The sequence below is a fragment of the Cnephaeus nilssonii genome (assembly GCF_951640355.1).
Source record: "Cnephaeus nilssonii genome assembly, chromosome: 11".
Lineage (NCBI taxonomy): Eukaryota > Metazoa > Chordata > Mammalia > Chiroptera > Vespertilionidae > Cnephaeus > Cnephaeus nilssonii.
In genome coordinates, this window is record NC_137082.1 from 92,864,506 (window position 1) to 92,889,065 (window position 24,560).

A 24,560-nucleotide genomic window follows, 5' to 3' on the forward strand; every position below is an offset into this window, starting at 1 on the left:
CCCCCGTGGAGGCTCCGCTGAAGGGAGCTGCAGACCAGGGGTTCAGCCGCGAGCGCGGTGCTTACATCCTGCGAAGCCGGCTGAGGAGTCCGGGCCCTGCCTGCCTTCCCCTGCGGCTGGCAGCCGTCGCCGAGCGTCACCGAGTGTCACCGAGCGAAGGCCTGTCTCAACCAGAAGCATGGGGGCCTAGAACACGTGCACCGCGTTGGTCACAGCGCGTAACAAGGTTGCACCTGATTGGTTGATGCGTGATACCCGAAATCCTGGTACGAAAGTATGGGCACCTGATTGTTTAAAGTTGCTTTGGAGGGTAGGTAATTACTATTATTATTTCTTGTAAATCAATAAAAAAGGACCTATTTTTTTGTTGGATTGGCAAAACACACACACACACACATATATATGTATATATACACACATATATATATACATATATATATGTGTGTGTATATGTGTGTGTGTGTGTGTGTGTGTGTGTGTATATATATATATATATATATATTTTTTTTTTTTTTGGTTTGCTGCAGAATTTTGGTGATTAGCTTATGTGCCATGAGATGAGATGGAAAAGGTTGGACGTGCTGGTCGGAGACTTCCACCTCCAGGCCGCAGCCACGGCCCGTGGGTGTGTAGGAGCCGTGAGTGTGTGTCCGGGCTGTGACGGGGCAGCCACAGCCCGTGGGTGTGTAGGAGCCGTGAGTGTGTGTTCAGGCTGTGACGGGGCAGCCACGGCCCGTGGGTGTGTAGGAGCCGTGAGTGTGTGGAGGCTGTGACGGGGCAGCCACGGCCCGTGGGTGTGTAGGAGCCGTGAGTGTGTGTCTGGGCTGTGACGGGGCAGCCACGGCCCGTGGGTGTGTAGGAGCCGTGAGTGTGTGTTCAGGCTGTGACGGGGCAGCCACGGCCCGTGAGTGTGTAGGAGCTGTGAGTGTGTGGAGGCTGTGACGGGGCAGCCACGGCCCGTGGGTGTGTAGGAGCCGTGAGTGTACCTCGAGGCTGTGACGGGGCAGCCAGGGTGGCTCAGTGTGAAGGTTAGACGTCCAGGCAGGGCTGTGTCTGCGAGTGGCGCTCTGTGGGAGTCCGGCGCTCAGAGGTTGCCTCCAGTTTCCTGAGACGGAGAGGTTCTCGGTAGCAGACAACCTTTGGGCTCTGACGGGAAGAGGAGGAACTTTATTTGGCTCCAGAGTGTGAGTGTGCACCCTCGGGGCTGACCTCTCCCCCTCGCACCCTCCTGCGGGGAGCCTCTGTGGACGGGGTGCCGGTGACGGGGTGACGGGGTGATGGGCCGCCTTGGCTGGCTCTCGGGTAGCGGCGCCTGTGGGCTCTTCCCTTGGCCTTCAGGGGCCGGACAGAGCCGGGAGCGGATCAGCAAAAGCACAGACGGGCCAGCGCAGCACCAGCGCGGGTTCCTGCAGCAGCCGCTCTTCCTGTCTGCGGAACCTTCTGGAAAAGGAAAGAGCAAGTGCATGGAAGGGTTGGGGGTTTTTCCTCGTTGCCTGTGACTGGGAGAGGAGCCGGGAGGGAAGGGAGCAGTGCGGGGAGGGAAGGGAGCAGTGCGGGGAGGGAAGCGCTCCTTCCCTCGGCCACGTGAGCGCGGGGCCCTGCTGGGCGCAGGTCTGTGCCTGGGCAGCTGTCCCTGCTGCCCAGGTGCCGTGCTCCTCCTCAGCCAACCGCCAGCTGCTTTCGTTTCTGTTTTGTTTGTTTGTTTACATTTTCCTGATGGGGGTGTGTGTGTGGGGGGGAGAGGCAGTGGACAGCAAGCGGGTTTGGGGGACCAGCGGGTGGGCGTGGGGACCGGCGGGCGGGCGTGGGGGACCGGCGGGCGGGCGTGGGGACCGGCGGGCGGGCGTGGGGGACCGGCAGGCGGGCGTGGGGGACCGGCAGGCGGGCGTGGATCCGCAGGCTGCACAGTCTGGCAGCCCAACCCGCTTCCGTCCGGGGCCGCTGGCCATTTCACAACAGCGGAGTGATGTCCCTAAATCTGCTCGTCTTCGGGGGTCGGTGAGAAGGCCCAGCCAGAGCAGGAAGCACACACCAGGCCCCGCCCCTCGGATGTTGAAAACGGGGAGGCTCTGGGCTCCTCCTGGACTCGGCCTCCAGGTGACTCCCTGCCGGCGCCTGTGATGGGAGCTCCCCTGCAGGGGGGGTGCCCTCCGCGGGGTCCGCTCCAGGCAGAGGGCTCTGGGTGTCTTTGTGGGGACAGACGTCTACGTGGGCCCGCCTGCCCGGGAGGCTGGCTGCGTGCACACGTGTGAACGTCACACACCGTGTGAGGTGGTCATGGTTACTTGGCACACGGCGGTTGTTAACCTGCGGTGCACTGTGTAGAGCAGGGGTCCTCAAACTTTTTAAACGGGGGGCCAGTTCACTGTCCCTCAGACCATTGGAGGGCCGGACTATAGTTTAAAAAAAACTATGAACAAATTCCTATGCACACTGCACATATCTTATTTCGAAGTAAAAAAACAAAACGGCAAAAACACCCGCATGTGGCCCGCGGGCCATAGTTTGAGGATGCCTGGTGTAGAGTGATTGGGGTGGCGGGGGGGCGTTGAGCTTAGAACATATTTGTGCAAACTGTGTTTGCTTACTTACCATGGAGTTCCTGAAAATAAGACACGGGTTGTTTTTTTAAATATATTTTTATTGACTTCAGAGAGGAAGGGAGAGAGAGAGAGGGAGAGAGAGAGAGAAACATCCATGATGAGAGAGAATCACTGATCGTCTGCCTCCTGCACGCCCCCCACTGAGGATCGAGCCCACAACCCGGGCCTGTGCCCTGACCAGGAATCGAACCCTGACCTCCTGGTTCCCAGGTGGACGCTCAACCACGGAGCCACGCCAATCGGCAGGACAGGAGGTTTTGACACGCTTTTTATTTCAGAAGCCGTCCGGGGAGGAAGAGCGCACGCAGCTTCCTAAAGCAGCAGGAGCGTTACCTTCGCGCTGGTCACTCGTCGTGCGACGCTGGGCCCGCGTTCCCCCGAGCGTTTACGTTCTATCGTTGTGGGGAGCTCAGATCCGGGAGGACATGGCCCTCGCAAGGAAGGCAGGACTTGCTTTTTTTGTTTTTTAGGCAGTAGACAGATTTCAGCGTGCGGTTTCTGGAGCTTAATTGGCAAGGTGTGGGTGTCGGTCACATTGAGGGCTTCAAGCCGCGGTGGTTTAATTTGGTGAAAAACTGGCTATTATGACCAGAGAACAGACTGTTAGGAAACGGACCAGTGTTAAGTTTGTGCGTGTGCGTGCGTGTGCGTGCGTGTGTGCGTGTGTGTGTGTGTGTGTAAGAGCAGTATTTTGGGTTCACTCATCTCTTGCCCGTCTTCGTTGTTCGGCAATCTCCTTGCATTCATACGTACACCCTCCTCCGAACCCCACGTTTCTGCTCCTCGCACAGAAACGGACTCGGGGGCGTCAGGCCGGGCTGCAGGCGGGAATGAGCCAGAAGAGCCTCGTTTACGTCTCCTGCCTTCACGCGGGCCAGAGGCCTGGCTGTGCACCGGCCGCCAGAAGGGTGGGTTCACGGTGAGCCGTGGTGTCTGGCTCTGGCTCTTGCGTTCGGTGCGCTTTTTATAAAGTCCCGAGCTGTAGATGGAGCGCAGCCAGGGCGCATCAGTCTGACGGCGGAGGTTTAACGAGGCGGGTGTTTGCGAGGGACGCTGTTGGAGCAGAGAGACGGAGTTTCGCTTCGCCGCGGCGCTGCAGAAGCAGGCCTCGCCTGGTAGTAATTACGGCCCCATGATCTCCGGGCGTTTCTTTCTTCTGCCGGGGCCTTTCCAGGCGCGAGTGGCTTGGAAGGAGGTCCGTGAGCGGCGGACGCGGACGGGAAGCGGGCTGTTTTCTCCAGGGCCGGCGTTTTGGCTTTGATCAGGCTCGGGATCCTGGCTGCGCCGGGAGAAATGTGTCCGAGGAGTTTCAGGAACACAGGTCGTCCCTGCTAGGGCGCCGAGACGGCCGGTGGATACTCATGACTTCCACTTGGCTTTTGTGCCGGTTATAAAAAGTCAATGTGGTGGAGCCTCGTTTTTACACGGACTGAGCGGAATCTCTGCTGCGTGGCCGGGCGCGGATCCCACGCTGGAAATTAATTGAAGCCCAGGGTGTGTGGCCTCCAACACGTTTAAGCCAGGGCAGTTTTTCATGTTCCCCAAAGTTGTGATTTTATGAAAGCGAGTTGTAGCCATAACAACCCCGAGGAGGGCGGGGGGGGTGGGAAGACCAGAGCCACCTGCCGGAGCCCCGCGGGGGCTCAGACCCTCCCGTGCCCGGGTAGAGCCACGTCAGCAGAATTGGAAACAGAAAGCTGCCCTTTGTTTTTGTAATAATAATGGTTTTCTTTGTTCAAAAATTAAGCCTTTTGCCCGGCCGGTGTTGCTCAGTGGTTGAGCGTCCACCTAGGAACCAGGAGGTCGGGTTTGATTCCTGGTTGGGGCACAGGCCCAGGTTGTGGGCTTGATCCCCAGTTGGGGTCGTGCAGGAGGCAGCTGATCCATGATTCTCTCTCATCACTGATGTTTCTCTCTCTCCCTCTCCCTTCCTCTCTGAAAAATAAAAGTAGATTTTTTAAAAATAATATGTATTTTATTGTTTTTTTTACGGAGAGGAAAGGAGAGGGGTAGAGAGTTAGAAACATCGATGAGAGAGAAACATCGATCAGCTGCCTCCTGAACACTCCCTACTGGGGATGTGCCCGCAACCAAGGTATGTGCCCTTGACTGGAATTGAACCTGGGATCCTAGAGTCCGCAGGCCGATGCTCTATCCACTGAGCCAACCCAGTTAGGGCAAAAGTAGATTTTAAAAAAATTAAAAAAAAAACCACCCAAAGTTAAGCCTTTTATCCAGGTTGGGACACTAAATCTAGGGTCTGCCGCCCCCTTTGAGGGCTGGGTGGGGACGCTGGCTGTGCATGAGCTCACTGCCCTGGATGGAGCCCTCAGGCATCCGAGGGCCAAGGCCGAGAGCAGGGCCTGCAGCTCAGATGGGGCTGCCGTCCCGGGGTGTGGGGGTTACCAGCACCGTCCTTGGCACAATGGAGCTGGGGGAACCCTGTCGTTCCTGCACGGGTGTCTGGGCGCGGCGCTTCCGGCAGCTCCTGTATTACAGCCCCTTTGTGGGGGTCAGAGGTTTGAGTGGTGATTGGGTCCGAATTACGATTGGATCTCAAAGGGCTTCTTGAAAACTCCCTAAGGAAGGCCCAGTGCCCTTTTTGCAGTGCAGCCCCCTGCAGGGAAGCGATAGTGGGCAATGTGAGCTTTCTGGAATCTTCTCACAGCCGCTGACACCAGGAATGGGAACCCACAGCCGAAATAAACACGCCTTTTGAGTTCGGGGCTCGATAGCATTGGTCAGGAAGGTGGAGAGGAGGAAAGAATCTACTTAGGAGGAGTGAGAGGGATGCCAGCTCTGAGGACGCCCAGGCATCAGGGCTCTGCACCCCCACCCCCGCCCAGGGCCCCTCCCTCCGCAGTGTGACCTACAAACACCCTGGCACGCTGGCTGGAGGCCGCGGCCTGGAGTTGCAGCAGCGAAGAAGCCTGACTGACGGTCCCTGAAGGCTCCCCTGCAAATGCAGACGGGAAACCAGACCGGTTCTTACTGGCGTCCCAGTGACCGCATCTTAATGACCAGCGTGTGGAGCGCGGGCTGCAGCCCTTCGGCTGCTGAGAGCTGGAGCGCCCGGCCGCCTTCCCGCCGGTTCCTGTTGGTGCTGTCAGGGTCCTGTCCAGTGTCCCTGTCCATTAACGGGAAGGCGGGGTTTAGCCTGTCCTCTGCGTCCTCCATAAGGTATTCCGACGTGTCCTTATTGAGGAACAAACAGGCCGCAGACTCGGCGGGCATTTCAGTGACAGCATAAGCATCCAGCCGCCCGCCGCGCCTGGGAGAGATCAGGAGCTCATGCCGGTGCCTGGGAGGCTCCGGGTGCGGCTGCCTTCCGCCGCGGGCTGAGGGCGTGGGGCTGACCTGCCACAATCCGGACGGTCACCTGCTGCTCTCTGGTCCGGTGGCCTTCGCCGCGGGGCTGTGGTTTGTCAGGGTTTGAGCCACGCACGGTCCCGACGTTGCCTCTGCAGCGGGAGACTAAGCATGAACCCAGCGGCGTCCAGCGTGGCGGGTCTCAGGGTGCAGAGTGTGGATGTGGGGAACGCAGGCGGTTCAGAGGCTTCGGCGTTGGAGGGCCCGGCGCTCCTGCACGGGGGCAGCTTCAGCCAGGCCTCCACCTGCGCCTCCTTCCTTCGGCCCCTGGTCGTCACCACGAGGCGGTGTTTGCTCAGCCCTCACCTGGGCGCGAAGTACCAGGCAGACAGACAGACAGGACGCCGTGGGCCCCGCCCCCATGCGCGGTCTGAACCCAGGGTGCTGGAACGGCCACTGTGTAGGGGTGAGGCGATAATTTTCCAGATGGCACATCGACCCGAATGGCCAGTTGACTCAAACATGCGTTCTTTTTTAAACAAACACCTTCCACCGCTCGCTGTTGGAGATGGGAGTCCGCTCTCCTTCCTCAGCCGGGGGCTGTGGTGGACGTGGATGGAAGCTGGTCTTGGCGTGCGGGGCGCGTGGGCAGCGCGGTGACTCCGTTACGTTCGTTGCGGACACGGAGACGGCTTTGGGACCACAGCCGCAGAAAGGGGAGGGCCCGGCTGGGCGTGGCTCCGTGGCCGAGCGTCCACCTAAGAACCGGGAGGTCACGACCTAAGAACCGGGAGGTCACGGTCCGATTCCCGGTCAGGGCACACGCCCCGGTTTCGGGTTCAGTCCCCCGGTGGGGGGCGTGCAGGAGTCAGCCCATCGGTGATTCTCTCTCATCATTGACGTTTCTCTCTCTCTCTCTCCCCCCCCCTCTCCTTTCCTCCTTGAAATCAGTAAAGATATTAATAAATGAAAAGGGAACATAGTTACTTGTAGAAGGAGGGTTTGTCGAAGCGTGTTACGTGCAAGAGAGCAGAAAGCACTTCCCGACACTTGCTAACTGTCCCGCGAAATCTGGACTGATTTTGTTCCTGTGAATTCTTGATCGTACGTTTCACATACTTCCCTCCCGTGTTAAAAAAGGGTGAGTTCAGAGAACCCGTTACGCCTTTCTTAGGTGTCTTGCTGCGACTCGTCTTATTAACTATTTCACTAACTGCTCTATTTTGAGATGACCTGTTTCCGACTTTGGAGGGCTTTCTGCCTTTAGCGATTAATGTCTTATCCATTAGCCACAGAGCCCATTATCCTAATTACCCCCAGAGGCGTGGTCTCCCCCGCCCCCCTCTGCTCTCCTGCTCCAGGAAGGTTGGGGGCACTCCTCGCAAATAAGTTAAAGAACCAAAAAGCATTTCAAGTTTTCATTGGGCTTCCACGGAAAACACTGCTCGCGGCCTCCCCTCCCTCATCCCCGCGGCGGTGTGGGCCGCGAGCTCGGGTTGGGCTGGAACTGCGTCGTTTTCCCGTCCGCTGGGCTTCGGTGCTGAGGGTGCCAGCTCACGCTGCTGACGTGGTGGTAGTTTACAGTTGTTCTTCGGGTATTTTATTCCGTTTCTCGCTGGTTTTCAAAACAGGAGACACCCCCTGCCCGTCCTTGCCCGTGGGCTTGTGTCGGGGAGAAGGCTCTGCTGCGGGGGGAGAAGGCTCTGTTGCGGCGGGAGCTTGGGTTGCCTCCACTGTCGAGCAGATAAGGGGGCAGCTGTGTGTGTTGAGCAGTTTCTGAGGAAAGGTCAATCTCGTGCCCTGTGGTAATTAGCTCAGCGGATTCTAGACTTGCGGCTGATTCTGGTGATTTCCCGTGAAAGAGTCCATGTAGCAGAAAAGGAATCCATGCTTCAGCGCAGCGTTTCCTTTCCCCTTTCCGGGGCAGCCTGTGGGGTTCGTCTCTTCGTGTTTTAAGCAGCGCCCCCTGAACGTCTGAGGGTGGCAAATGGGACGGGGCGCACGGTGGCGGGAGAAGGAAGGCTTCGTCACTGGGAACTGGGGAACGTACGTCAGGGAGACTCGCTTTTGATTCTTCCCTCATAAAATCCGCAGTACAGCCCCCCTCCGCGCCCCCCGCCCCCCATCACAGCTTCAGGGACAGTGTGCGTCTGTCCTTGGTCGAGAGAAGATGACAGGTGACGGTGAGAGAAGCTGTCTGTAACCCTGTCCTCGGTTTCCTCGCAGACCCCAACTGTAAGCTGGAGGACAAGCCGGAGGATGGCGAGGCGCTAGACGGCCAGAAGCGGCCGGAGGACGCGGAGGAGCTGGAGGACGAGGCGGTGCACAGCTGCGACAGCTGCCTGCAGGTGTTCGAGTCGCTGAGCGACATCACCGAGCACAAGATCAACCAGTGCCAGCTGGCAGGTACGCCCCCGCCCCTCGCCTGCTCCACGCCCCCTTCTGCGGGCCCGGCCTGTTCCTCTCCTCCCCTCTGCCCTGACCTCCCTCCGGCCCATGAACGCCGCGGCGAGTGCGGACCGCCTGGGGAGGAATGGGGAGAGGCCGGAGCACAGCAAACTCAGGGTCCCAGTCCTCCGGGTTTGAACGGCACCTAGAGGTCCGTGGCTAGTGGGTATATTTTAGTTTCCATTAAAAAAATGCATCTTTATTGATGTCAGAGAGGAAGGGAGAGGGAGAGAGAGAAACATCCATGATGAGAGAGAACCATGGATCGGCTGCCTCCTGCACGCCCCACACTGGGGATGGAGCCGCAACCCGGGCCCGTGCCCTGACCGGGATTGAACCGTGACCTCCTGGTTCACAGGTCGTCGCTCCACCACGGAGCCACGCAGGCCAGGGCTTTGTTTCCATTTTTAAGCAGAGGACAGTGATGCCACCTAGGAGCTGACGTGGGTGGCTCACGTACCGTTTGAAAATGCCTCCTGCGTAGTTCGTTTCCAAAGGCGGCGAGCTTCCGCGCCGTATTCCGCTTGACGTGCCGTCTCCCGGCGCTCCCTGACCCTCTGCCTGGCCGCGCCGTTGTGTGCCCGTGGCCAGGCCCTTACTCTTGGACGGCGCCTCCCTCCGGAGACGGGGAGCTCACGGACGGATGGCAGGGCTGCGCCTTCTTCGTCACGGCACCCCGCACCTGCGGCGCACAGTAGGTGCTCACTAAGGCGCGGAAGCTTTCTGCTCCACGGTTCACGGAAGAACCGGACGGAGTGACCCGGAGTGTGAGGTGCTCAGGTGAACGGCTGGGGAAAACGCAGCTCACCGAATTCCTGCTCTCCGTGCACGGATGACCCGCAGGAGCGGGCGGTCTGAGGCGAAGTGGGGTATTGAGGTGTTCTTTAGATTCCTGTCCTTTTCCTCCTACTGTGTGCAGCTCACACGGCTCCTGTGGGTGGTGTGTGTCCGTCTCTTTCTCTCCCCATTTCATTTTCCTGGCACAAATGCGTCTTCAGCTGCCCGCACGGAGGAAACGGGGGTACCAGACACGGTGAACCCCCCCTTGTTTTCCACAGAGCGCTAGTATTTCTGTAAGAGTGTCCCCCGTGTTTCATTTTAACCAGCGTCCTGGCACCGGTCGTTGTGGAGATGCTGGGCTCCGTCCGGTGGACGGGGATCTCGATTACAGCGCACGGCGGCTCCTCTGGGAGGGGCTTCAGGGAGTCCGCCTGTTCCTTCGGCCCCAGGATCTGCTTTCTTTCCGAAAACCCATTAGCGTTTGGAACATCGGTGTGAGAATTGATGGCGCGTCTATAAACATTGGCCGTGTACATGTTGTGTGTGTGTGTGGCTTTTGGTAACTTATTTTGATACAACTCCAAGTTGATAGAGATTTGCAGAACGAATGCCTGTGATCCCCACACTGCCGTTACCTGACCTCCACTTGTGGATGGCTCCCCGTTGGCTGTCATTCGTGGTCTCTCCCTCTCATCACGCTCTTTCTCGTCGTCAGTGGAGAGGAGGTTGTGGGTATCACGCCCCTCTAACTGCGTCCTGTGTGTGTCCGAAGCACAGAGGCGCCCCCTCGGTTGGCCTCAGCACGCCCCCCCGAGACCAGGATGGAGAACACGCACGCAGAGGTCTACCCTCTCCCCCACATGGGTGTTCACGTTTCAGCAGCTGGTCCGGTAACGCCCTTCAGAGCGACAGGGAGGGTGCCCCCCACAGTGATACGCCCTCTGAGTGAGGGTCACCTCCAGGGGTGAGATCTGGAGGGAGGAGGCGTCGCCGGAGCTCCTAGCTGTGGGTATCCGTGTCGGGGACCCCCTGTGCTTTCCTCACCCGGACAAGGAGCGCGCACAACACGGTGGCCGTGTCTCTTCCGTTTCCTTCCACCTGGGAGGCCCTCCTGGCTTCTGTCTTTCTCCACGAGCACCTCGGAGGGTGCCCAGCTCTGTTTGGGTTGGTGCGACGTTTTCCCGTGATGGTATTGGGGTGGTATCTGCCCCCGGCAGGACCCCCCCCCCCCCGCCAGGATAATGCTGTGCCCGCTCAGTGCATCGGGCCAGGAAGCCTGGGAGCTGGTGTGTCCCCGTCGATGCTGTTAATGCCGAGTACTGGTCTGAGGTGGCACCCACCAACCTCTCGACGTAAATTACTATTACCCCTTTGGGAGTCATAAGTAATGTGTGGGGAGATACTCGGACGCTATAGCCATCCTCATAAAACATCCGTTTCCACCCTATGGTTTATATTTACTGGGTGGGCTCTTGGTACACGCCCCCTTCTCATTTTCCATTCGTCTACTCCTATCACCATGGGCTTTGAGTGATCATCTTGTTCACTGCGTCATAGTTCATTGCTGTCATTACTTGATGCCCAGATTGCTCGAGAGTTAGCCAATAGGAGCCCCTGCAGACTGGATTCCGAGCCGTTCTACTCTGTCTCCGTCATTATTTGAGGACTGACTCAGTGCCCGTTCTTGTCCCAGTCCTGCAACCAGCCTTTCTTCCGTGAGCCCTGCCTCCTGTACGGGGCAGTGGTATTTGGGACCGAGATTAGACACCTGCTCGCCGCGAGAAGTACATCCTCTAGACCCTGCAGCAGGCAGGATCAGGACATGCATGTGCATACTTAGTGGACTACACCCATATAGTTCATAGTGACACACATGTGCATAGTCACACACATCAATGCATGTTGCTCCCTCTGCCGAAGACTGTTGTGTTCTTGCTGATCCTTCTGATTTAACCCAATAGCCCCGGCATGTCCCAGTCCTCTCCTTTTTGTGTCTGTTACGCCCTCTCTAGCAGCGAGAACCCTAGCTCCCCTCACCCCTCGTGTGTTCACTCGTCCCTTGAGTCCAGAAGACTCATTGAGTAAAGAATTGCTTGCTCCCGTCATCACCATAAGCAGCCCACCTGAGTAGCGGTCAGTAGTTCTTTATAATTATTGCTGCTGTGACTTTAATGTGACATTCACATGCAGTGTGACTTGTAAATCGTAAGTGTCCAGTATGAGGAATTTTGACAAAACACATGCATTCATGTTACCCACGTTCCTAAGATAGTTTCTTCCTCCTAGAAATTTCCGTCCCCTCCCTTCCACGAGGGAGGCCCCCACAGAAGGAACTGGTTTTAACGTTTTGATCAGTCGTGCGTGTTCTAGGATTCTTGTCAGTGGGAACACACAGATGTCCCCTTTGGTGGCCAGCTTCTCTTGTTCGGCAGAATGTCTGCAGAGGCATTCGTGCTGTGTGTGTGTTTGTTTTTCAGTTGCTGAGTAGTTGTCCATCATAGGACGATGTCGTAACTTCCTTTTGATGCTCCTGTTCGATGTTTTGGTTATTTTAAATGCCGGGTTATTGTGGATGAAGTTGTAGAGACCCTTCCTCTGTAGATCTTTGTGGATTGACCTGTGTTTTATTTCTCTTGAGAGGAATAGAAGTACTGGGCTAAGGGTGTCGGGTGGGGTATGTAAACGTTCACTGTAAGTTTTAACTGGATGAAAACTTTTTGGGGGGGAATAAATCTTTATTGTTCAGATAATGACAGTTGTTCCTCTCCCCCCTCCCCCCTCGGCTCCCCTCCACCCGGTCCCACCCGCTCCCATGCCCTTACCCTCCTTATTGTCCTCGTCCATAGGTGTAAGATTCTTGTCCAATCTCTTCCCGCGCCCCCACACCCCCTTCCCCCCGAGACTTGTCAGTCCACTCCCTTTCTATGCCCCTGATTCTATTATATTCACCAGTTTATTCTGTTCTTCAGATTTTTGATTCACTTGATTTTTAGATTCACTTGTTGATAGATATGTATTTGTTGTCACTTTGTTGTTCATAATTTTTATCTTTACCTTTTTCTTCCTCTTCTTAGAGAATACCCTTCAGCATTTCATATAATACTGGTTTGGCGGTGATGAACTCCTTTAGCTTTTTCTTGTCTGTGAAGCTCTTTATCTGACCTTCAATTCTGAATGATAGCTTTGCTGAGTAGAGTAATCTTGGTTGTAGGTTCTTGCTATTCATCACTTTGTATATTTCTTGCCACTTGCTTCTGGCCTGCATAGTTTCTGTTGAGAAATCAGCTGACAATCGTATGGGTGCTCCCTTATAGGTAACTGTTTTTCTCTTCCTGCTTTTAATATTCTCTCTTTGTCTTTTGCTCTTGGCATTTTAATGATGATGTGTCTTGGTGTGGTCCTCTTTGGATTCCTCTTGTTTGGGGATCTCTACGCTTCCTGGACTTGTAAGTCTATTTCACCAGATAGGGGAAGTTTTCTGTCATTATTTCTTCAAATAGGTTTTCAGTATCTTGCTCTCTCTCTTATTCTGGCACCCCCATAACTCTGATGTTGGTATGCTTGAAGTTCTCTCAGAGGATCCTTACACTATCTTCATATTTTTGGATTCTTTTTTCTTTTTGCTTTTCAGGTTGCGTGTTTTTTGCTTCTTCGTATTTCAAATCTTTGACTTGATTCTTGGGATCCTCTAGTCTGCTGTTGGGTCTCTCTATATTATTCTTTATTTTAGTCAGTATATGTTTAATTTCTGATTGGTCCTTTTTCATATTCTTGAGGGTCTCACTAAATTTCTCAGAGGTTTCTAGAAGATTCTTGAGTAACCTTATAACTGTGGTTTTGAACTCTATATCCAGTCTTTTGCTTTCCTCCATTTCTTTCATTTGTGACCTGTTTCTTTATCTCCAGATTTTGGCTGCTTCCCTGTGTTTGTTTCTATGTACTGGGTAGCTGCTAAGTCTCCTTGAGTTGATAGAGTAGCCTTGTGTGCTAGGTGTCCTATAGGACCCGGTGGCTCAGCCTCCCCAGTTACCTGAGGTGGACGCTCTTGGTGCACCCCTTTGTGGGCTGGGTGCACAGTCTTGTTGTAGTTAAACCTTGATTGTTGTTGGTATCACTGGGAGGAACTGACCTCCAGGCCAATTGGCTGTGAGGATCAGCTGTGTCTACACTGGAAGAGCTGCTGCCCAGGAGACACCCTTATGGGTCAGGACTTGCTTCAGTGGGGCTTTGGTGCTCACTGAGTCTGCCCCCTGTCACTTATGGATGTGAAGAGTTGTAATCCGGTATGGTCTCACACTGATCACTGGGTACACTGGCTCTTGGGTCTCCAAGGAGGTGCAAGGTCAGCCACTGTCTGGGCCGCCCAGCAGGAGCTGCGGAGAGATCTGCAGATTCCTCCTCTTTGTCTGGGGTTTGGAGGTGCCCAGAGGAGGCCCAGCTGTGAAGCAAGGCCCCTGCTGCTGCCAGGCCTTGGGCCTTTTGGAAGCTCTGGGCTCTCTGACCCAGCTGCAGTTCCTTTTAGGGGAGGAGCGGGTCATTAATATGCAAAGGCTGCTGCTCACAGCTTGGGTGGGGTTGTAAATTGGGTGGGGCGGGGTCTCTGGGGATCACCAGGGCGGAGCAAACAGCAATGGCTGCCCTGGACCTGAGAAGTCCCTGGTTCTCTGAGTCCTGCTCCCCCGTGCAGGGACAATGATCTCTGCGAGCACCTCTAAGAGTAATCCGCCCTCGCGTTCCTGTCCCGATGCCAGACAGTCCGGTTTCTCCCCATATGTGCCTGCGTCCCCAGAGTCTCTCCCGGAACTGGAGCTCAGAGCAGTGGGGAGCTTGTGTCTCCCTCCAGGTTTGAAGAGCAGCACACCCAGGTGCCAGCACTTTCCGCGCCTCTTACTGGTCTCCCTGCACTTTCTTCACCTCTAGTTGTGGAACTTCCTCTCAGCCAGCTTTCCCCGGTTCTGGGTGGTAGTTGTCCTGCCGTTTAGTTGTGGATTTGATGAGGTTGTGAGAGGCAGCAAGTACAGGTGATTTCCTATGCCGCCTTCTTGGTTTCGCCTCTGGATGAAAACTTTTAACTGGAGAAAACTCCAGAACCTGTTACACTCCTGCCAGCGCCTGAGCGTGCGAGACGTGCCTCTTGGTAACATTCGTGCTGTCGTCTCTCTGGTTTTAGCATTCTGTTGGGTGCGTACGGGTAGTGTTTGTGGACTTCCTTACATTTTCTAGCTCACGTATATTTGACTTCATTTAGTGCATTTTCCCCGAGAAGGCGTGGTTTCCGGGGAATCCCACCAAGGGCAGGCGATGAGTTTGGTTCTGTTTTCGGGGAGTAGCTGGCGCTTTAAAGGGAGCGTCGTTGGTGCGGAATCGACACCCACCTCCGGGGAGAGGCCTGCATGCTTGGCCGACAGGCCCCTGGGGACCTCCTCCTCCTCCTCATCCTCTTCTTCATCTCCTCCTCTTCCTCCTCTTCTTCCTCATCTCCTCCTCCTCCTCCTCCTCTTCTTCCTCATCTTCTCCTCCTTCTCTTCTTACTTATTTCCTTCTCTTCCTCCTCCTCCTCCTCCTCTTCTTCCTCATCTCCTCCTCCTCCTCCTCCTCTTCTTACTTATTTCCTCCTCTTCCTCCTCCTCCTCTTCCTCCTCCTCCTCCTCCTCTTCTTCCTCATTCTCTTCTTCATCTCCTCTTCCTCATCTCCTCCTCTTCCTCCTCCTCCTCTTCTTCCCCCTCCTCCTCCTCCTCCTCCTCCTCCTCCTCCTCCTCCTTTTCCCCCTTTTCCTTCCTTCCTCCGATGGGAGAGGTGCTAGCTTACAAAGGAGGGTACGTCTAGTTGTTTTCTTTCCCCCTCAGTTTTGCTCTTTCTCTCGTCACGGTTTCCCATCCTGCCGGGTGTGCACCTTTCTTTGCCAACTTCCCGCCTCCTGTTCTTTCTCCACGTTGTGGAACGTCTCTGTCCACGTTGCTCTGGGTTTTCTCCCTGCGGCCCAGCCCCTTGCTGCGCTCTCAGCTTTGCCCTTGGCCCCGTGGCTCCCTCCCCCCTTCCATTGCTCTGGAAGCCGTGCCTAGGACAGCCCCCCTAGAGGAGAACGGGCTCCCTCTGCATCAGACGCCTGGCCGAGGTAGCCGGCCCCGCCCAGGCCTTAGGGAATGAGGATCCAGCCGGAGCAGGCTGGTCCACGGGGGCCCAGAGGGAAAGGCGCCTGTGGGTTGCGTGGGCCCCGGACCAGACCCACAGACAGGAGGCTCGGCAGGAAACCCCGAGGCCTGGCGCGTGGCACACGCAGTGCCTGGCGTCCCCGCGGACGGACGGGCGCCCTGGGATGAGGGCTGCATCCTGGGCGGGCACCTGACCCCGGAGGAGGGGGAGTCCCTGAGGGCAGGAGGGGCGGGCGGGCGGGCACCTGACCCCGGAGGAGGGGGAGTCCCTGAGGGCAGGAGGGGCGCGCGGGCGGGCACGGAGGGCGTCCTTTCTTGGTCTCCGGAGCAGGGTGCCTCTCGTTCACAGCTCAGCCTGTGTGAGTCAGGTATGTTCATCCCTGCTGGACGGGAGGAGGGGAAGGTGAGGGGGACCCAAAACCACATCCCACTCTTCCATGCGGCAGTGGATGGAGGCCCCGGTCTCGCCCACCTCGCTCGCTCTCTCGGCTGGGACGGGAGAGAAGTCAGCACGCCGGAGCTGGTGGGACTCTGATGCAGAAGACAGATGATCAGAATAGATGTTTAAAGGAGGAGAAGCTCAGAGAGCCTCTCATTTCACTAATCCGCGAGCCCTGTCATTTCCTGACCGTTCCTCGGGGCGGGGAGGGCTGGAAGCCAGAGGGTCCTCATCACACCTCCCAGCGAAGATTTAACGCAGGCGCTCCGGGACGCGGGTTCGGAGCCGTGGTCATGCGCCTTGTGAGTCATGGACGCTGAGCTCCTTCCCCGTGGCCGTGACCAGCGCCTGGGTAATGCTGTCCGCTCGTCACGCCGTCCTCTTTCTCTCCCCACCTGCCAGTTTGCAAACTTGAGTTGTCTGTCCAGTGTTCTTTGGCCTCATTCATGCGATCTGCCCGGCGTAGATGCTGAAAGCTAAACAGCGTCGCATCCGTTCTTCACCCTCCGGCCCCTCCTGTTGGCCAGGTGACGGATGGGGATGTGAGTGACAGCAAGGACGCTGCGGGGAGCGGGTTGTAGGCCGTGGGTAAAGCCCCGGCCGTAGTTACGGCTCCTTCCACAGATCAGTACTGGGCAGACTCCTGTTGTTGAGGGACATGAACGGCATGATGGGTGGACGCGGTACATCAGGATGAAATAGTAGACGTTCATTTAATTCGATTTTAAAACTTAGGAGACTTCCTGGGACTTCACACAGATGTGAACTGAGGACTGTGAGACGTTGGGATTGTTTTTGGCCAAAGAATTTTTTTAGAAAGGGAAAGGCTTTTTTCTTTCCAAACCAAAGACTGGTTCGTTCTACTTGCAAATCCGGTTCCATAGGAGCTGCTTCTGTTGACCGGGGTCGGGGTGGGGGGGGGAGGGCAAGGGGACCGAGTGTCCTATGGAATGAAGCAGCGTCTTCACAGACGCCTCTTGGAACAGCTTTTAATTTTTTTTTATTTTTCTCTTTTTAAATGATTATTTGAAAAAAATTGCATGAAATAAATGCTATTTTAACTCTTTAGTTTATATCAGTTAGGTTTATTATGACATTATAACTTCATTTGCATCCTTATATATTAGTTTCCATGTTAACTCATTATTCCCAGTTTTTAACCTTCGTATATCAACTAGTGACCCAGCACGGGAAAGTGCGCGAGACCCCGGACCCCCACCGTGCTGCGCCGCGAGACCCAGAGTCCAGGCCCCGCCCACCCCACGCGCCTCGCCGCACACGCAGTCTCCTGGCGACCGGTCTTGGTTGTTACCGCGTTAGGGCCACTGGGTTGTTATAATATAGATGATCTATTTCTGTATTAATTAGGCTTAAGGCACTGTGTTTTTTTTCTATTTCCCTCCATTTTGATCGATTTCTGGTTTCCTACTTAAAATACTTTCTTCGTTTTCAGCCTGATTCGTTCTCCGAGTCCTCCAGCCCCGGGTGCAGGTCCGCGGTCTTCATCACTCCCACCCCAGCCCCCTCTCCACATACTTCTTCATTTTCAGGCCAGTTTCAAACTTTTTGATCAAAAACTTCAGTACGTATCTTCACAATATCTATCTATAGATACGTGTAAGATATAACATCCGCAAAAGTAGAAATTGATAAATGAATTTAAGAAGAAACAAACAAGTTTTTAACATGAACATATGTTGCTTTGAAGTCCGGGTCTCGATGCGTTTACTTTGACACTTTGTTCTAATGGCTGTGGGAGCTGAAGAAAATGCTCTCAGAACCGCCCGAGAGAACACCTGTGAGCGAACTTCTCTTTCCTTCTCAGGCTTTCTTTTAATTTATTGATTTTAGGGGGAGAGGAAGGGGGGGGCGGGAGAGAGAGACACCGGTCTGTCGTCCCTTTATCCACGCATTCGTTGGTTGGTTATTGTACGAGCCCGGACCAGGGGTCGGACCCACAGCCTTGGCATAGGTGCTCGCCGCTCTAACCACCGGACTGCCTGGCCAGGCCCTCGGCTTCTTGATGATGTCCGTCATTTTCAGGGGTGGCTCTGAGCCCCTATTTCCAATAATCCTCCCGAGAGCCTCCGTTTGGGGTGCCAGCTCTGTCATCTGCTCACCGGTGTCCGCTCGCCCCCCTGCGCAGCGGCGAGAGCGCCGGAGGAGGGGCGGGCCGGCCTGCAGTTCCCTGCCCTCCGTTCGGTTCTGACTGTCAGTGTGGTGCCGGGTGCTCGCAGAAAACTTTGTCCCTCGCTTGTCACAAGGTGGGGACTGTGTGTGCGTTCGCTTGGCTAACCTTAATGAGGTGACCCACGCGGCGCGCGCTGGGCGTGGCGGGCGGCGGCGTGTCCAGGTGTGGGCAGTGGCGGGAGAAGCCGGGCGCCCAGGCCATGAGCGCGTTTATATCCCCCTCGGGAGGGTCCGCCTCGGGTCTGGGTGGCGGTTTATGGCGGTGTCGGTTCTGGCGGTGGCTAAGCGCTCAGCTCAGCGCACATTCTCTACCCGGGACACGTCCTTCATGTCAGAGACCACGTTCCAACGGCCACTCACCTCCCCACGTGCAAGACGGCTCAGTGAGTCCCTGTCCTCGCGGGCTGTGTGTGTGTGTGTGTGTGTGTGTGTGTGTGTGCTGTGCGTGTGCCTGTGTGTGTGGGGCTGTGTGGCTGTGTGTGTGTCTGTGTGTCTGTGTGGGGCTGTGTGTCTGTGTGTCTGTGTGGGGCTGTGTGTCTGTGTGTCTGTGTGGGGCTGTGTGTCTGTGTGTCTGTGTGGGGCTGTGTGTCTGTGTGTCTGTGTGGGGCTGTGTGTCTGTGTGGCTGTGTGGGGCTGTGTGTCTGTGGGGCTGTGTGGGGCTGTGTGTCTGTGTGGGGGGCTGTGTGTCTGTGTGTGTGTGGGGGGCTGTGTGGGGCTGTGTGTCTGTGTGTGTGGGGCTGTGTGTCTGTGTGTGGGGGGGGGGCTGTCTGGGTGCCTGTGTGTGGGGGGGGCTGTCTGTGTGTCTGTGTGTGGGGGGCTGTGTGTCTGTGTGTGTGTGGGGGGGCTGTGTGGGGCTGTGTGTCTGTGTGTGGGGGGGGGGCTGTGTGGGGCGTTTCTGAGTCTGCAGCACCCTGCGCGCTCTGATGCACTGGTCAGAGGAGGAGCTTCCCCAGAGCTGGCTCCGCCCCGGGCTGGCAGAGCGCCTCCCGTGTGGAGGAGGCCAGGGAGCTGCTACCTGGGTAACGGTTGGGGTTTCCACGTGGGTGCGCGGCAGCAGCATTACTTTGATATCGGTGCCTCATCTGCCATTCTCTTCTCAACGTGTTCATTTGGACAATCCCCTGCCAAAATACGGTACAAGTAATCAGGGTTAGGTTCCTTATCCCCTCAATGCTTTCCGAATGCTTTGGGATTTACGACGGGATCGTATCTCTGAGCTACGTTTTCCCACTGTGAACCAGGAGCTAGTCCACGGATTAATTCATTAAGGGGAGACCCTTGGAGTGGTGACGGGGTACGTTTAAGGAATGCTTCTCTGTGTTGTATGTGCATTCTGAAATTAGGCCTGCTGTGAAACTTGCCCATCGCGAGATAGTTACTGATCACGGACTGAAAGTTTCCGAAGGAGGACATTTCCTAGAAACACAAAACAAATGGGTGCGTTCGCTTTATTTCTTACACGGAAAACCCAAGCAGAGGCTGTACTATCCTGTGTGGGTGAATACACAGGATATCCTTGATTAACGTGAGGTTTTTGAAAGTAGCATTTTTTTCTTTCTTAATCCTCGCCTGAGGATATGTTTTCATGGATTGTTTTTTTTTTGAAAGAGAGAGGAAGGGCTGGGAGAGAGAAATGTGGATGTGAGAGAGAAACACCATGGGTTGGCTCCTGCACAGGCCCCGACCAGGAGTCTGACCCACAGGCTAGTGTGCGCCCCAGCTGGGAATGGACCTGCAGCCTTTTGGTGCCCGGCGGCGGGCGGCACTCCAACCAGCTGAGCCCCCGCAGGGCGAACACATCACTTTGAAATGGAGAGAGTTCAGAATGGAAGTGGCATCATTTGTGTATAAAAAGTGTCACCTCTGGGTGGGCCGTGTAGCCACAGTTGTGTCAGATACATGGTTTTGCCTTACTGGCATGATTAATACACTGAGTGGCCAGATTATTATGATCTCTGAACACATAATAATCTGGCCACTCAGTGTGTGTGTGTGTGTGTGTGTATATATATATATATATACATATTAGAGGCCCAGTGCATGAATTCGTGCATGGGTGGGGTCTGGCCAGCCTGGCCAGGGGGAGGGGACATGGGTGGTTGGCCGGCCTGCCTGCTGGTAGAACTCCTGGTCGAGGGGACAATTTGCATATTAGCCTTTTATTATATAGGATATACACTGAGTGGCCAGATTATTATGTGTTCAGAGATCATAATAATTTGGCCACTCAGTGTGTGTGTGTGTGTGTGTGTGTGTGTGTGTGTACACATACACACACACACACACACACACACACACATTAGAGGCCTGGTGCATGAATTCGTGCAAGGGTGGGGTCCGGTCAGCCTGATCAGTGGGAGGGGACATGGGCGGTTGGCCGGCCTGCCTGCTGGTCGAACTCCTGGTCGAGGGGACAATTTGCATATTAGCCTTTTATTCTATAGGATATACCCTGAGTGGCCAGATTATTATGTGTTCAGAGATCATCATCATCTGGCCACTCAGGGTATTGAGTATACAACCATCTCATTTTGTGGTTCCACGCTTTATTTGCCAGAAATGGTAAGGAGGGTGTCAGGCGCACACACAGGGGAGAATATCTTCAGGAATGTCCCTGGGGAGAAGCGTGCGCGTCATAAATGAGCGAAGGGCTGCATGGGGACGCGGAGACGGGGGCCTGCTCCCCGGAGGAGGAATGAGAGACCCGGCATTGCTGCGCCCTCTGCAGCCACCCGTCCCTGCCGCTCGCCAGGGCAGGGCTGCGTGCGCTCCTCGGATCCAGCTGTCGGCACACGAGGGCTCTGCGTGCGGCTGTTCTCGGGCCCGAGCTCACCTGTGAAGGCTTAAGGTGCTGGGTTTTTACTCTTTCATGTGACTGCACTTCATCACCTACTTTTTTAACACGACTCCACTTGGGCCAGTTGTGGCTGGTAGATACCCACTTCCCTGTAGTCAGTGAGTTGCTAGGGCAGCTGGCCTTCCTTTCTGCGGATCCCCTGGCCGGGGACCTTGTCTTGGGGGGATGGCAGCAGTGTCCCCGAGACCTGTGACCTCCTCATAGGCCAGGGGGAGCCAGGCTGGTCTGTGTCAGGCGGCCGTCTTGGAGTTGTGCCCATTTTCCTGATTCCGGACTCTTGGTTCTCGAATGGGGTGACTGTGGAACCCCGGGAAGATATTGCGAGCGCCTGGGAGCTGGGAGCGGATCTCAGACGCAGCAATCGCAGCCAGAGCAGCTGCCGGCTGGCCTGTCTCCATCATTCTCGCCGAGGAGACTTCCATAGAGAGGTCCCTGCGTGAGCATGAGTCCAAAGAACTCTTCTTTCGGGAAAACCCACTAGCACACGTTCGGCCACAAAGATGCATTGTTGTTACAGCACGGACACATTTCCCGTTTAATTCATAAGTTACTTAAAGCGTATATTTCCGTTTTCTCAGGTTGCCTTTCAACTTGACTCTTACGGTCTCATAAAAATCTCCCCCAACCACAATCAAGTGACTAGGTTGGCAGGTTGTGGAAAATGCTCTTGTAATTGCTTTTAGAGACGTCTGTCAGGTCTGTCGTACGCCTACTGTTTCCTACTTACCATGCGCTGTTTCCAGGCAGAATGCTGGCTTTTCTCCGGTGTTCGTGCCGGTGACCAGAGAGCAGGTCCCGGGGCCGCCCGGACGGTGTGATATTCCGCATTAAGTATCACCTGTTGCCGTGCACTTAGAAGCAGAGACGAGGCGCTGACCTGGGAGCTCCTGTCGGGGGTGCTCCCTGAGGACCCCTGTGTGTGGCACCCCTCGCCCCCTCTGCTGTCCTCCTTCCTGGCTTTATTTGTGGGGGACAAGCCTCGGCCTGGGGGTTCCCCTCCAGGGCCCCTCTCTGCCTGGGAGGCGGGCCCGCCTTTCTAGCCCCAGCCCTTTCCCGCGTCACTCCTTCGGCCCCGAGAGCCAGCTGCCGCCTCTGGGCCGGTGTTGGTCCTGTTCTGTCATTCGGCCCGCGTGCTGGCCTGGGTGGCAGCAGCCCAGCTGGCCCAGCCCCTCTTCCTCAGTTTACCCCCCTCCCAGGGCTCCCGCTTCCCTCTGAGCCCCGCCTGCCCTGCAGCTCACTGTCCCTGTCCTAGCAAAGCGCCGCCCGGGCGTGGCCTGAGCTTCTGAGCGGCCACTCAGGTGGGACTTAGGTTGGCGCCCAGCAGCTACGAGGCAGCTTCCTCCGGTGAGCGGCGGACAGACAGGCTGCGGGTACCGATGCCACCGCAGACCAGACCTGCAGGCCCGGCTCCGGGGAAGGTGCCGGCATGCTGGCTACGCTCCAGAGCCTCAGAGACTGGGAGGAACGGCCCTCGCTAGTCTGCTTTCCCAGACACCCTGTGCCTTTACCGACAGGCCAGTCCCATACGCATTCTCAGGATCCTGTGTTTGTCTAATAAACAGGGAAACCCGGGGCCCGGGGTCCCCTGACAGGGGGTCAGCGAGCCCAGCCGGGGCTTCAGGGCCGGGGTCCTGGGGCGCAGGTGGGGCAGGCGGGGAGGCACACGCAGGCAGAGGGGGGAGAGGGAGGGTGACAGCCCCGCACCCCGGGGCAGCTCCGGCTGGAGGACAAGGGGAGGGAGGGAGTCGGAGAGGAAGACTGATCCCTCACCTCCTGCTGTGCAATCCTCACTCCAGCACTTTCTGCTGAGAACTGTTTGTGCATCTTCTCCACATGTCTGTGGGCCGGAAACGGGAGCGGCTGGCCTGGGAGCTGCTGGTTTGGGGTCTCAGCGGGTAGCAATCCAGTGTTGGCCAGGGATGCGGCTCTCGGCAGGGGGCTGGCGGGTCCAGGTCCAAGCTCAGTCCCTGGGCCGCTGGCAGGACAGTGGGTCTCCCCACAGGGCCTGTCCGCAGGGAGCTCGGGACAGGGCACTGGCTTCCCGCAGCGCAGTCATGGGGGGTGGGGTGGGCGGGGGGCGTGGGGTAGAGGGTAGAGAGAAACACTGCGATGTGCTTCCTGACCTCACCTTGGCAGTGGCATGCCATTACCTCTGCAAGGTCTAGGCCCCACAGGTCAGCTCGGGGGGTGTGTGAGAGAGAATCACACCAAGGCTGAATACCAGGGGCTCATTGGGGACCAGCTTGAAGGCTGGTTAATGCAGTGGATGGGGAGGGAGGCTAGGGTCCTGCCCGGGGCCCTGCTGAGAGCTTCCATTTCATTCCCGAGCCCCACCCCCACCCCCAGGTCTCAGAGGGCTCTGGGGAACCTCCTGCCATCAGGGAATCAGGGAGCCCTGGGGGCAGGGAGGTGACCTAGCAGCCCTGTGCCCTGCTGGAGGGCCGCCCAGCGGGGGTTGTTTCATATGCTGGGCATTCAAGGAAGGTTTATTTGAATGTGGAGTTTAGGAGCTTAAGGATTTTGATTTTGGAGAAGTGAGGGGAGGGAGTTCCAGATACAAGGCAGCTCCTGCGATTGTTTGCACCAGGAAGGGAAGGTGAAGGCAGAACCAGCGCAGAGGCCTTAAGGAGAGAGCCCTGGGCGGCCTCACCTGCCCGGGGAATGGCAGGTGTGGGGTGGGAAGGTGACCTGCTTCCCCTCCTGGGGCCTGGGTGGCGCTCCGTGGCTGGGATTGGCTCTGGAAAGAGCGGTTGCCCATGTAGGCCAGGACCACAGGCAGGCGCTGGGCCCCGCCCTCCTGGCTCCTCGAGGTGGGGTTCAGTGTTCCCTTTGCCAACTCTCCGAGGTTCTTCCCCAACGTATCCCCGTTTTTGTAAGTCTGACCCCCCTCCCCCCCATTTTGGTAATGGAGAACCCCCTCCCGCTGGTTGGTGACGCCTGGACCTTGGCCCTTGGATATAGGGCACCCCCCCCCCCCTGCCCCGGGGTAGTCGGAGCCGGCACAGCAGGTGGAACTGACACCCTGAGACTCAGCATCGAGGCCGCTGCGCTCCTTCCTCTTGGGTGAGGGGGATGCGGGCTCAGCGCCTATTGAACCCGCAGAGGCATGCCAAGGGCGGGCTCCTCGCCGGGGTCGAGGCGTGGCGTGTTTTCAGGACGGACCGAGGCTCACCCCGTGGGAAATCTCCCTGCATAGGAAGTCCTGGTTATGCCCCCAGGATGCACCCCCCCCACCCCCCAACCAGAAATGACCAGGCAGATCCCTTCCCTCCTCGCGCCTGGGCATCCGGGCGTCTCGGAGCCTCCCGGGCTGCGTGGGGCCGCGTTTCAGACACGCAGATTCCCTCCTCTCCCTGAGCGTGATTTTCATTAAAAATTCCATTAGCTTAAAAAATCAATGTAATCGTTCCGCAGTAATTAATTCTTACCAATCTCCGAAAGGAGAGACACATTAACAAAACCTGCAAATGTTAAGATGAGTAAAGAGGCGTGTGCCTGATGGGCTGGACGAGCTGGAGGAGATGTCAATGGCACGGAGTGAGGCGTGGGCCCCGGCGACGGGCCAGCCACCGTGCAAACCTCATTCCCCCCCCCCCCCCCTCAGCCGGCGGCGTGGCCTGGGGCAGGTCACTGACGGTTTTAATCCAACGCGTCCTTGTCGGTAAAGTGGGGACCTTGAGAAGAAGGCAGTGCTGTTGTCTACGTCAGAGGGCTGGCGAGGAAATGAGAGAAGAGGTGGGTCAGCCTAGCAGGGAGCTGGCACCCGGCGAATGCTCACCGT

The 24,560-nt window shown here is 56.6% G+C and overlaps 1 protein-coding gene across 3 annotated transcripts in view; it reads left to right on the forward strand.

Moving 5' to 3' along the window:
* The window catches only part of ZNF521 (zinc finger protein 521), a 285,963-nt gene that overhangs the window by 26,961 nt on the left and 234,442 nt on the right, over positions 1 to 24,560 (forward strand). For all 3 annotated transcript variants that reach the window (XR_013814214.1, XM_079784492.1, XM_079784493.1), the window contains exon 3: positions 8,139 to 8,318. Coding sequence is in view for 2 of the 3 variants with exons in the window: in XM_079784492.1 (XP_079640618.1) it covers positions 8,139 to 8,318 (180 nt within the window). In the remaining variant the exon portion in view is untranslated. The remainder of the gene's footprint in view (positions 1 to 8,138; positions 8,319 to 24,560) is intronic.